The sequence below is a fragment of the Microchirus variegatus genome (genome assembly GCF_963457635.1).
Source record: "Microchirus variegatus genome assembly, chromosome: 12".
NCBI lineage: Eukaryota > Metazoa > Chordata > Actinopteri > Pleuronectiformes > Soleidae > Microchirus > Microchirus variegatus.
The window spans coordinates 22,283,544-22,297,362 of record NC_139813.1 but is presented as its reverse complement, the minus strand read 5'-3'; the positions used below and the strand labels follow the sequence as shown (position 1 = coordinate 22,297,362).

Genomic DNA, 13,819 nt, shown 5'->3' with positions numbered 1-13,819 from the left:
CATTTAACACGCTGCGCTCGCGTTATGCAACCAAAAAGAGTTGTTGGGGTAGACGTGCGGTGTGTTTTTTTCTCATGAGTAACAAACGTAGTTTAAGGACACGAAACATTATTCACTAAGAAAGATACGAGTCTAGAGCTGGAGCTATCGTTTGGTCCAAATGTAGAATAATATTGATCAGTGTTTGTCAAACCTGGAAATGATGATGCTCTCAAATGAAAAAAATGATCCAGTTTTTAATGATTCCTTTGTTTATATGGAGCCAAGATTACTGAAAATATTGACATTTAAGAAGATGAAACAATGACAATAGTTGACGATTCATTTAGTCATCGATTATTCGAGTAATTGTACCAGCCCTGGATATATGTCATAGACCTTCAAACATATATAATATCTTATAAATCTTTAACTATTGAAGGTAAACATCAACAGTTAATGTCCAATATGTATGGCTTATTGTTGATGGTAATATAACAGTTTTAATAACACACTGGTTGCTTAACGTCTAATTAACAACACTTATGGTCTCTTTCTCCAGTTATCAAATGGTGGCTACACTGCAGTATGTATATAGATATATACATATATTCCAAATAAAACGGTCATAATAATTGCAATCTGATTAGTTGGTCTACTTCTAATATGTAATCTATAATGTGATCTGAATACTCAAAAAGAGGTTCTGTAACCTTGAGAGAACCACAAATAAAAGCACCGAAATATGAATAAAAATAAGAGTTAACCAGGGCTACAACTTTTATTCGATTAATCGATATCTAAATAAATCGTCAGCTCGATTAATCGGTCTGCGTGTTTTTGTTCAATAACTAAAACAAGTTTCTTGATTTTTCAGCTTCTTAAATGTGAATATTTTCTGGTTCCTTTGCTCCTTCAAACAAAGAAATCATTAGACCTGGATCATTTGGTTTGCGGACAAAACAAACATTTGAGAACAAGATCATTTCCTGCTTTTATCCCAACATTTTCTCACATTTTATGGACCAAACAAGGACTCAATGAATCGAGAAAATGATCAACAGATTAATCAATGATGAAAATACTCCTGATTTTTCTATTACATTGAATGAGGCTGGGATTCCCCCTTTCGTAATCAAAGGTATTCATTCATTCAAGAGCAGAACAACAACACAAGAATGTCCTGGAAGGGGTGAGGGTTAAATTCCCTGTAGGAGCAGCGTAGTATGATAGAAATCTCTGAAATCACATAATGGAACACAGATGTTCAACAAGCCCTGCTGACTCCATTTATTATGACTTTTCCTGACTTGCTCTACGTTAACATATGTTTTCAAATTCCTTTTAAACACAAAGTAAATCCCTGTCTGGTTTTCTGACTGATCTAAACGTCTTGATTAAAATTCTTTATGTGCTCATGTGTATGTATGAATGTACCCTTACAGTAAAGAGGGGAGGTTAAACCAGCACTCCTGTGTGTGACATGTATGTATTTGTGGTATAAGTGACTCTGTGTGTGTGTGAGAGTATATATTTAGAGAAGCTATAATGAAAAGCACTTTGACTGACAGCCTCTTTTCAGGACACTGATCGCTCGGCCAGGTTCTGCCTCCGCCTCCAGACTGCAGAGCCAGTCTGTGGTTTGACCCTGTCGAAGAAAAACTGTCCATCAATCACAACGGCCACCACATTTACATAATAACTGTTTAACGGACTCTAGCGTCGCAAGCTAACGATAACACGTAGTTGCCGTGCTGAGGTAAGTATGACCCTGACGCTGGAGCAGAGGTAATACATTTACAGGGCAGCACAACAGATAAACGCCTGGAGAATGTTTTATTTGATATTACATTACTGGATGTGTAATAGTGTTGAATTAAAGGAAAAAATAAAAGAAGGACGATTTAAAATAAGCTCTAAACCAGATATAGGCTGAACTGCTGTGAAAACCAGTAGGAAGCAGGTCTACAACGTCACATTTTTAAATTATACTATATATCACACCTTGGTTGGCATCAAAATTCAAGGACTTTCCCAGAACTTTCCAGGACCAATTCCAGCTAATTCAAGGGCCGTATGTGCCGACACATATGGCCGCTTCATTCATAATGCCGTCCAATTTTATTGACTGTCCTTGGGATCTTGGTCAAAGTCAGTCTTTGTTTAGCGTTACTCGCTCATTGTTCTGCATGGAATCTCACATCAACAAAGCTAGCAACTAGGTATCTGTTCTGCATAGGCCTAGTATACGTACGTCAAGCAATGCCCTGCTTTAAAAGAACCAAACCAGGATGTTAAAACCTGCTGCACCCGTCATTGACTTGTGAAACCTTCGTAGGTGCTTCTTTGTGTTTTCCGTCTCGCTTTACTCGCTCAGTGATGCTGCAGCCTCCATCATGCCGTCATATAATTAATAACTAGCAAAGATGAACGGGACCGGTGCTGCACTGTCACTTTAAATCCACAGCGTCTTGACAGAGACGGACTATATCTGAATATCTGATCTTATTCCCGGACATGCAGTATCCTGACATCTTCAACTTCCTGTTTAACTTCCCCCCATCTTTACTCCAGAGAGTCACTGAAAGTTTACAAGAGCCTGGAGGGGAAACAAACGGATAAAATCTGTCTTTGTGACAAACGCTCAACTCTGGAGTCTACCGGCTAAAGACAGCATTGTTGTCACGTTAGCTTAACGTTAGCATTAGTCCATTATTTACAGAGAGTTTAAAAATCTTTTGATTGTGTTTTCTCTGTCCTAATGCTTCTGCTTCTGAATCAATATCCACCATCTCTTTGGATCTGTGGGAATCTGGTAAAATCTTCTCCCATTAGCCTGTGTACGACTAGCAAACCGGGTCACAATAGCTATCTAGAATCAGCTGCCGTTACCTTGGTTGTGTGACATCAGCTACTGGAGCTCTATAGTATGTTGCACACTATAGCTTTAAGGGTTGACTGATGCTAATACTATCTTTTAAGTATCTTAACCTGTGATTAGCAGTAGTAGTAGCACAACATACTATCCACTCCTTTAAGTTCAACCCAAAATTGTTGGGAACCGTTGCTGTAAATTAAATCAGAACTCCTTTCTTCGGTTCTACCTATGGTCATGAGCGATGGGTCACGAGATCGTGGGCCCAAGCGCCCGAAATACATCTTCTCAGAAGGATGGTTGGAGTCTCCGTTAAAGATCTGGTGAGAAGCTCAGCCATCGAGGGAGGGACTCAGAGTAGAGACACTGCTACTTTGCATGTAAAGGAGGCAGTTGAGGTGGTTCAGCCACCTATAGTAAGGATACTACCAGGGCGCCTCCTTAGGGAGGTGTTCCAAGGGGCAGACCGAGGACTACGTGGAGAGATTATATATCCACACAAGCCTGGGAGAGCCTAGGGAATCTGGGAGTCAGAGCTGGGCAAAGGGAAGTCTGGGGCTTCCTGCGAGAGCTGCTACCCCCTGTGACCCCATCTCGGAAATGCGGTTGACTATGGATGGACGGATGGATCAGGAATATGGAACGAAGCTCTCAGACCTCTCCAACAGGTCTTTAGAGTAGTGCTGTGCTCCAGTCAAAAGCATGTATTACAATGACAATTCAAGATTTCATCTGAAAATGAGTATACATGGACACGAGGACCCTCAGCTCCTGCTCTTTGTGGATTTCCATCCAGAGAGAGGCTCAGAGAGAGGAAATGAGGTTGGAGACGTGTCTCGCACACACACACAGTGACACACACACAGTAACACACACTCAAACATGCAAAGCCCACTGTCATTTTCTAAGTGAGATGACTGTGGTGGTCACAAGGGAAATTCAGCGCACTGGAGGGTAAATAACTTTCCTGATTGAGACTCACATACATGTACACACACTGTGACACACAGTCACACACAGACAGACACACACAATCAATCATTCCAGGTTGTATCTATTACTTGGACCAATATGAAAGTGACTGCAGTAATAAACTGCAGAGAGTCACTTGATGAACCAAAGATCAATCACAGTCTCATGTCTGAATATTGGGAATTAACAGCATTTGAATGTTGGGATTTTCAACTTCCTGTATGGGAATGAGATTTACACATGTGATATTGACGATTGATGGTATTGACGAAAATCTGCACATCTTGTTGCAATAAACTCATCCATGCTGTTAACTGACTGTTACAGTTACACAACAAACTATTTAGTTGCTTGTCAATCATGATGCAAAAGTCTCTAAATCAATCATTTAAAGTAGGGAAAAGGTTGTTTTAGTTATAAAGCACTTTTTATACTGTTCATTCTTTTAAAGTCACATATTTTAAAGTGTTATTGCTCATATTTTGTCCTTATTTATTACTTTACTATTATAAGTTATTTATTTGTATTTTCAGCCTTTTGGTCAACTGAGGTTTTTAAATAAATTTGACTTAACTTTGAGATTAAGATAAATAAGAATGTTAGTTCTTAGCCAAGTTATAAGAAGGTAAATAATATTATAAAATAGAGATGATATGAATAGAGAATATGTACAACTTAAAAATGGGTTTAGATTAGATTAGATTAGAGTTTCTAAGATCAGAGAGCTACAAATAAACTATTTTGACAGGAAAAAACATGTGACACGTAAGTAATTATTAATAATTATTGTTTGGTTATCAATAATTAATGAATGTTTGCATATCTCAGATTTTGTGGCAACATTAAATAAACATTAATAAAGGATTAGTGAGCGTGTAGATGACGGTGATTGATGGGCTTTTTATTCATTAATCTTTCTGTTTGTGCTATAAACACAATATTTTCCTCAACTTTGACTTCATTGTCAGGCTCTGCAGAATATAAACACCCAATAAACACCCACTTTTATTTCTAACGTTACTTTAACTCATAACGATCAGTCCTTTAAGCTTAGTTTGGTCAGAAACTGACATCAGTTTGAGGTAAAACGTGACCTTTTTGTGGTTTCACTCCCATTTTCTTCACTGTAGTTTATAGAAAAACATGATTTCCTCACGTCCGTCACTTTGCATACGTCAATGTCAAATAACAGAAGCATTTAGGATGGTGGAAAATCTTGCTTTTTTAGTAAGATGGGCAGATTTTCACCGTTAGCAGTGAGTCAGCTCAGTAGGTGGACATTAAAAAAAAGCTTTTAAAATCCATTTATTATCCAGCTGTCAGTGGCAATTATACTCTTTCATTCATTTAATTGTGCATCTCTTTAAAAGTTCAAAAGAAAATAGGAGTCGGAAGAATTTGTGCGCATTCAAATTATCCTCAGCAAAATTATTGCGATGAACGATATTATTGCAATATTAGATTCTTAAACAGGTCCGACAACACACATTGGATACGCATATTTAGTGAAAAATAACTTAATACGATCAGAAATTATTAATGAATGAATATTAAGTCACGAGGAAAGATGCGGCTCCACAAATACGTGAAATATATGTGATATTTCTCTTCATTCGCATATTACCACGATAACACAAATTCACTACCATTAACTCATTGTACGTGTTTTTAATCCTCATAAGCGATAATATGGAATATTGTCCCATCACGACATGAAGCCTAATACATATTAATATAAATCATAAACCCCGCCCACATTAGTAAAAAACAAATGTTTTTTTTACCCCCATGATTTTATGTTGCTTTTATGTAAAAACAGTTTATATTTATGTGTAAAAATGAATGTTTACTGATTAAGAAGGAGTTGATATGATATTCAGTACTGGCCAAAATCACTGACAGTCAGATATCTGATTTGATTTGACCCTAAATGTGACATAAATGCTTCAGTAAACACAGGTAACGTGGTAGCAGATATTCCCCATTGTTACTCTAACTATGGCTTTTGTTTTGCTAAATCAAGATTAGTAGCATTGTGATTATTGAAAGGAGCAGCGTGGGCCAGTTATTTCCATCCCTCTCTTTCAAATCATGTACAAGAAACCACATTGGTCTTCGGGCGCCGTAAAAACGTCCATTTTATTAATGTGTTTTTCAACTTTAGAGCCATTTTTGACTGGCGTCACTTAATTAACCGAGAGTCCCTCATAAACTGGAGTCTCTGGCGCGCTCATTAGTTATATTTCCATGACACCTATATAATTATAATCAGCCAGTCTAATCTGTTTAATCACACTTACGAACTTAACTAGAGGCCCTAAATCATCCCGCCTCAACACTCAATCACGGCGAGTGTCGTCGTGCTTTTTCAAAATCAGAAAATGGAGACGGGTTATTTTTAAGTGTGACACACGGCTCCTTATGAAATAACAGTGGGGATTTTAAATGATTTCAATGAGAAAACAAAGACCTGAGCCTTAAACTGCGATGATTAATCGGTAGCGATCGTTCACATGACCTTGAGGAACCAAAACTTGACAGATGACGATGTGTTAATAGCATAATTATTGGTTTATTCAGCTGCATATCAACATATACTGCACATGCACGTGGGAGAGGATCATGATGACAAAAATTAGGACTTTATCGATTATTTTTATGGGGGGAAAAAATAAATACATTGAGAAAAGTTGAGTATGTTCTCGATTAACTGAGGTTTGGTCAGTAAAATGTCAGCAAATGTAAGTATTGGTCAGTGTTTGTCACATTTAAAGGTGCCATATGTAAGAATGTGGCCAAAAACGGTTACTACTTTCAAATTCAAAATACCGAGGTCTTTGAGTTTCGTTTTTTGACGTAACTGGTAACCTGTGGTTGCTTGGCAGCTGAGACTCTACTGACTGCAATGATTGGTAAACGGCGGTAGGTGGCGCCACATGCCAAAAGATGATTTCAAAACATAAACATGATTTGCAGTTTGCAAAATATTTTTTTAATGCAAATATTTTGTCTGTACTGTTGTTGTTGGTGAGTTCAGTTTGTTATATGAATATTATTCCTGAGTCTCTGTGACATTTTGACACAGAATTTTATGGCCAGTTGCTTTAGTTTTATTACACAATGCACCTTTAAGAAGCTGAAATGATCAGAAATGGGGTGTGAGGGTTTGAACTGCTGGTTACAGATAATGAAAATTATTTGTTACCTGTTTTAAGTCGAGTGTGATGGTCACGGAGTGATACTCCACCCCATTCATGATGGAAGGACTTTGCCACCAACGATTGGTCCCATCGATGGCATATTCAATGGGATGACGCTCTGAGCACAAACACACACACACATTTTGTCCATCAAATTTGTAAAAAAAAATTTGTCTTTTGTGTTATTCTGAAGAGGGAAAACATTCCTTTTCAGCCATTCAAGGCCGGACAGCAACAATACAATCTCCCGCCTTATAAAAAGAAAGAATAATACATTGTCTCTCCAACTGAGGAAGCTTTATTCACCTTTTGCAGAAACATACACGTGGGAGGAGGTGTTTACGACTGCACACAGCAGCTTTAATGACCAGGCAAGAAAGAACAACATGTTTTATCATATGGCAAAGGTCTGGATGCAGAGATTTACTTTGGTAGGAAGCTCACGGACACTTCTTTTGTTACTGGTAATGAACGTTGTTTGTCTAACAGGTATAAGAAGACGTGAAAGACTGAAACACTTTAGAGGATTGAGTCTGAAGTTGATGTACAAGTGTGTCACTGTCAATCGTTACAGTGATTGTATTAAACATTAAGCTGCATCAGAGATGAATGTGTTTATTTCAAACATGCTCAAGTTGATTTCCCTCCTCCTTTGTCACATCCTGTCTGGTACGAATTAGTCTAGAGAGAAGAGGAACTAATGGAGCTTTTCCACAATACAGTTCTGCCACGACTCGACTCTACGCTGTTTTAGCGTTTTTCCAAGCAAACTGAGCTGATACTAAAATGTGACGTCAGAGAGTGTCTTCACTGGAAGAGTCGTGCAGTGCCGAGTCGAGTCACGTAAGAAGTGTGTTGTGGAAAAGCGCCATAAGTCAAGCAAAACTACTGTCATCCATAAAACAATAAGCTGAATAACTAGCAGATTGATGATTGACTGAAGGGCTTGTTGATTATGTATGTATTACTAGCTAAATGTTGACCAAGTGTAGACAATAAATATTTGAGCCAAGACTTCCGTTTTCTGTTTGAGACAAGAATGGATTGTTCAGTAAATACAGATTAAAGATTGATTGTTTCATGAACTAATAGATTGATTGGTTGTTTTTAACTTGATGAAATGAACAAGATTGAAACACCAAACACAAACAGGAACCAGGAGGCTCAAAACATATCATCTCCCACCTACAGAGATGAAATACTGAAGATTTACTCCACAAACTGAGAGAATGACTCTGTTGTGGCTATGACTGGTGGCTGAGCTGTTAACTAAATCACTGACTAAATTAGAGACTGTCGGAATTAGGATTGCGGGCTAATTTTGCATTGTCATCCTGTCATGCTGCGATTGATTCCTCACTTCATTTGTTTTTATCACTTCAGACAAAATCATTGGTTAACATCTGGCCAATCTGGCTCTAATGAACTAATCCGGCATGATTAATTACTGTAATCACCAAGCCTGTACGCCTGCGTCTGTGTGTGTGTGTGTGTGCGTGTGTGTGTGTGTGTGTCCTTCTTACCAATCGGGTTCCTGTCGTTGCAGATTCGACACTGAGCGTTTCTAATAGGCTGACCAGGTACATGTTCCACCAGCTTACAAAACGCCTCCGGGCCCATTGTGCCGCACGTGGCATTCGCCGAAATATCTGCCATGGACGCTAGGTTCAACACGGCGGGAAACAGTCCTGAAGAAAAGAAAACACAGGGGGATTTAAACGAGACAGATTTTAGGCTTTAGCTCTGATGTCTGTAAGACATGAAGATACAGCAGCTTTTCTTTCTCTAAAGACATCTAAAAAGGTCACTTTATGTTCTTGTTAGCATGCGAGTTTGACAGCAAACACACATTTTCCCAGCTTGAGATTGATCAATGAATGCTAACTAGCATCTATCTATCTATGCTAACTAGCATCTATCTATCTATGCTAACTAGCGTCTATCCATTTATCTATCTATCTATGTATTTGTCTACTCTAACTAGCATCTATATATCTATGCTAACTAGCCTATATCTATCTATCTACCTATCTATGCTAACTAGTATCTATATATCTATGCTAACTAGCACCTATCCAAGCTAACTAGCATCTATATATCTATGCTAACTAGCATATATCTATCTATCTATGCTAACTAGTATCTATCTATCTATGCTAACTAGCATATATCCAAGCTAACTAGCATCTATTTACGCTAACTAGCATCTATCTAAGCTAACTAGCATCTATCTATCTATCTATCTATCTATCTATCTATCTATCTATCTATCTATCTATCTATCTATCTATCTATCTATCTATCTATCTATCTATCTATCTATCTATCTATCTATCTATCTATCTATCTATCTATCTATCTGATAAAGCTTTTTAATGCATTATACATCACAAAGTTTCCTCTTATGATAATGACAGAACAGCTAAAGTGAGTTTGGCTTAATTGTGTCGTCAGATCATGATTAATCCGTATCAACCCGATCCAGAGCTGTAGAAATGAGGTTGTGCTGACTTTCTTCAAAGCAGAAGAAATAAATGGTCTTCAGTGGGGGATGATGAGGAACATCCAGCACATTCTGGGCTTTATTTGGATACAGGTTTTATTTCAAATCATTAAAAAAAAGTCTCAGTTTCTGTACTTTCTCTGTAGCCTTTCTTTGATTCTGCCGGCCAACACACTCTGTGTCTGCTGTACTGATGTTACTGAGTAATTAGCCTGGAACATAGGGGGGGGGGGGGGGGTTTAATGCAGTTAACATCGTTTAAAGACAGTCGGGGCTGTTTTTCGACTAAACGAAGCACATGTGGAAGATTTCTGAGCAGTTTTGCAGACTCTGGATTATTCTCACATTATGTTGCACTAGCCTTTTTCTATTTTAATTCCCGTCTCTACATGATGGAAAACACTCCCCATAATTTCATATTATTGACTGGCTCCCTCTTTTTCACCCATTATGAACACATTTCTTATAATCTAAATGAGAAAAGTAGTATTATTTAATTATCTAAACTTTTGTCGCCATGTGATAACACGTTGAAGGAGTGCACTTTAAGTCTGTTAGCACTCACTAAAGTAATACAAATCTTTGTCTATTTTCCCCTAACAGAATAATGTGGTTCGTAATTGCCGCAACATTATATCAGCTAACTAATTTCAGTATTTGAGAAGCGATGCAGTGCACTGTCATAAAAAGCTACGCAGATCTATATTCACTAAGAAAACTGGAGCTGTGAACCATGTGCCAGATTTTGTATTTGCGTCATTTGCACAGCATTTTGGTCAAATAAGGCGTTTTTAACAGTAATAACGTGCATTTTAAATTCATCCAAAGAACTCTCCACAGTAGATGCATGTATATACTGTATTATTATTATTATTATTATTAATTGTAGTTTGCAGGCATTACTCATGTGTTGTTCCCACAGTAAATGAAAGAATATTGGCCTCCGAACGTCAAGTATGTTGATTCTGAACATGCACGTCATTCACATTTCCTGTCTGCAAACACACACGGATACTGTAGACAAGCACACGCATGTATGACATAACATCATTCATCTTACATATATACATATATACAGTATTTGTACACAAAGTGGACAGAATGAAAGATGAGATCTTGTCCTCACAGAGACCAAAAACTGGTCCTAATGAGGCAGAAACATCACTTGTGAGGAACTGGTTATGTTCCAGGGACAGATCTGAATTGTGGTTAGGTTAAGGCTTTAACTAGTTATGGTTAAAGTTAGGGATAATGCGTTGGTTAGGCTTGTCAATGAGAGTCCTTAAAACCTGTGCATGTGTGTGTTTGTGTGTGTTTGTGTAGGAACCGTGTCCAGGCGAGTCGAGCACAGCTGTTTGGCCAGATGTCAACACTGATGAACTGTGAAGAACATCTGAGACACCCCAGAGTCTTTCTCTCTCCCAAACATTTGTACACATTCTCACACTCGCACACACAATGACAACATATTACATATACACTCACATCTCTCTCAGAAAAATGATATCTGAGAACATCGACCACTGCAGAAGCCAACACTGTACACAACATTCTCACCGGAGAAGTCACCGACGACCAATTAACACGCTTGATACTTAGATCGTATCTGTCACAAATTCACAATAATATCTGACTTAGGCGTAAATTGCAGACACACCTGTGCGATAATCACCTGCAAGTTGGATGAGTTATTGTCGAAAATGTGTTTGCACATGGGAAATCTCACATATTTCCCTTTAATTGCTGAAAAATGGGAGGAAAAAAAGAAAAAAAAAAGTGTTGTTAGACTTTATTTTTCATGGTTCTCTCTCCTCTCCACACCATTCATAAATACTGGCTCTCATTTCTGCCAGAAAACAAAGCCAACATCCTGTTAATTCCTGGGTTCTGATCCACAACCCCAACCTAGAGCGAGAGTTTCCAAGTGTGTGTGTGAGAGACTGTAAAAAAAAAAATCTTTAACGGTCTCATTTTATCTTGATTTCGGACAGCTTACATCTTCAAGCTTCCCATCCGTTCTCACTGCGGACTCAAACGGGAACTTTTAACACTTTTATTTTCTCCTCGCAGTCGTTTCATTTGGTCTAGTTAGATGCTGGCACACTCGCCTAAGCATCAATCCCGATTCCTTTACAATATAATCACACATTTAATTTCCTTTCCCCGACTCTGTTGCATTCTCATATAATCCCAGAAGGAGCGGCTGATTGAATAATTTCATTCTGCACATGAAAAGTTACCCAAATGAAGCCAGCCTCCCTCCCTAAAAACTGCTGTATTTATTTCACTTCAATATTAAAGTCACACGGTAATGTCGCTGTAATGGTTCAAATCGGCAGGACTTCTGGTTATTTACAATTTGACAAATAACATATTACAGTACCTGACTAAACAAGGTATGTGACAAAAACAGCAACAATTAGATTTTCTTTTCTTGAATTCAGGGAGTGAGATCATTCCATATTTTTAAGATTTGAAGCAACTTCTACTACACTTGAAAAATCCTTTAAAATGTGATATCTCGGACTTTGGCTGATGATAACATGTCTTCTGTGATCTAATGTTTAACAATGAGGTGAGTTCACCAAAAAAAAAGAAGAAGAAAGAAATGGAGAGGAGAGAAAAGGCCAGAGATGGGGTTCAGATTTCAGATTCACAGGATGACAAGGACACAATGACTGTCTGCCTACGGCTCTGCTGCCGACACACACACACACACACACACACACACACACACACACACACACACACACACACACACACATCTACTCAGGTTCACCATCATCTATTCTTCTCTTTCTGCTCTGATAACCATGGTAACCTGTCTGTCTGTCCGTCCGTCCGTCGGCTTCTCTGTCCCTGGTCTACGCTCTGTTAACCAGACGTTTCAAGGGATTCACTGCGATGCAGGCACTCAGTTATAAAACTGTGTGTGCTCATTGTCAAAAGTAGTTGTTAGCAGATAATCTGGTTAGTTAGAATATTTATTAGTGACAGTACACTAATAATGTCTTTAAAGTAGTGCTGGGCACGTTAGCACATGCTGCATTTCCATGACGGCTGACCCGGAAAAATTATTTGTTTACGTGACTCACGATTGTTAAAATGAGTCTCTAAAGTAACGCTAAACTTTAAAAACAGAGGCACACATACGCAGTACACAGGTACGGTGGTTATTTGTAGGGCTGCTCTTTTCGTTGAATAAACAGACCGCTCAAGTTCTAATGTATGCGCGCTAACAGCGCTAAAGGAGCTAATGCAGCTAACTTGTAATCGGTGCCTGGACTACGGTGCCGCGGCATGAAAAACTGCGTTACTTTAAAGATTCTCTAAAGTAAAGCACTACTTTAAAGTAACACAATGTAGCATTGTCTTGTAAAATACATGTTGCACGACAAGCTAACAATACAGACGAACACCTGTGTTATAGCTTTTTACGACGTGTGACCGTATGCCGTAAAGTCGTTAAATTTTGTAGTCCTTTTTGTGCCATGCCGCCTCCCTGAAAGGTTTTTTAGTGCCAAATAAAGCGACCAAACCTCCCTCAGGGACCCGTGTCCTGCATGCTTTAGATGTTTCTGTAACAGGTATGTATGGACCCAAAACGCGAAGCCAAGTTTCTAACTCACGAAGCCTTATTATAAGTATCTTTATCGTTGAATCTGCAAATCTACGTGAAAGATAGAGTTTAAGCGGGATGGGTAATATCCAGGGTTCAGGCAGAGGCAGGCAGGTCAAGGACAGGCAGAGTCGGCAATTGAAAGTCAGTCTGGAAACAAGCGATGTAGACTCTTGCATGAGTGAGTGAGTGAGGAGCTGGAGTATATAAGGAGGGCTGAGGAGCAGCCGTGATCACAGGTGAAAAGTGTCGGCTTGATGAGGAGGTGTGTCGTGGCAGGTAAAGTGGGGTTAGAGTCAGGTGAGCGATTCAAACGAGTGGGTTGTTGTCGGGCTTTTGGAGACGAACTGACTATTTGAATCAGGCCTGCTGGAGCTGGGAAAAATTGAAAATAGGGTTGAGAAACACTGTGCTTAGGCTTTAACCCTTCAGTTATATATATACTTGTCATCACGGTAGACCTAAGGACGTCCACAGAATGATTGATGTCTGCGGTATGGTTGAATACAGTTGAATCACTGCCAGATATTTTATACTTTTAGCCATAAAATCAAAATAAATCCAGGAAGCCTGAATATCATGATGGTCCGAAAAGGGTAAACAGAGATACATCAAGCAAATGAAGGTCTGAAAGGTCCAAATTCTAAATATCCACTGTCGAGAGTGAATGT

At 38.7% G+C, this 13,819-nt stretch overlaps 1 protein-coding gene across 1 annotated transcript in view; it reads right to left on the bottom strand.

Moving 5' to 3' along the window:
* The window catches only part of lama2 (laminin, alpha 2), a gene marked incomplete at its 5' end in the record, with an annotated part of 167,531 nt that overhangs the window by 124,266 nt on the left and 29,446 nt on the right, over positions 1-13,819 (bottom strand). Inside the window, 2 exons of the mRNA XM_083898606.1 lie at positions 7,032-7,144; positions 8,550-8,714. Coding sequence (XP_083754732.1) covers positions 7,032-7,144; positions 8,550-8,714 — 278 coding nt within the window. The remainder of the gene's footprint in view (positions 1-7,031; positions 7,145-8,549; positions 8,715-13,819) is intronic.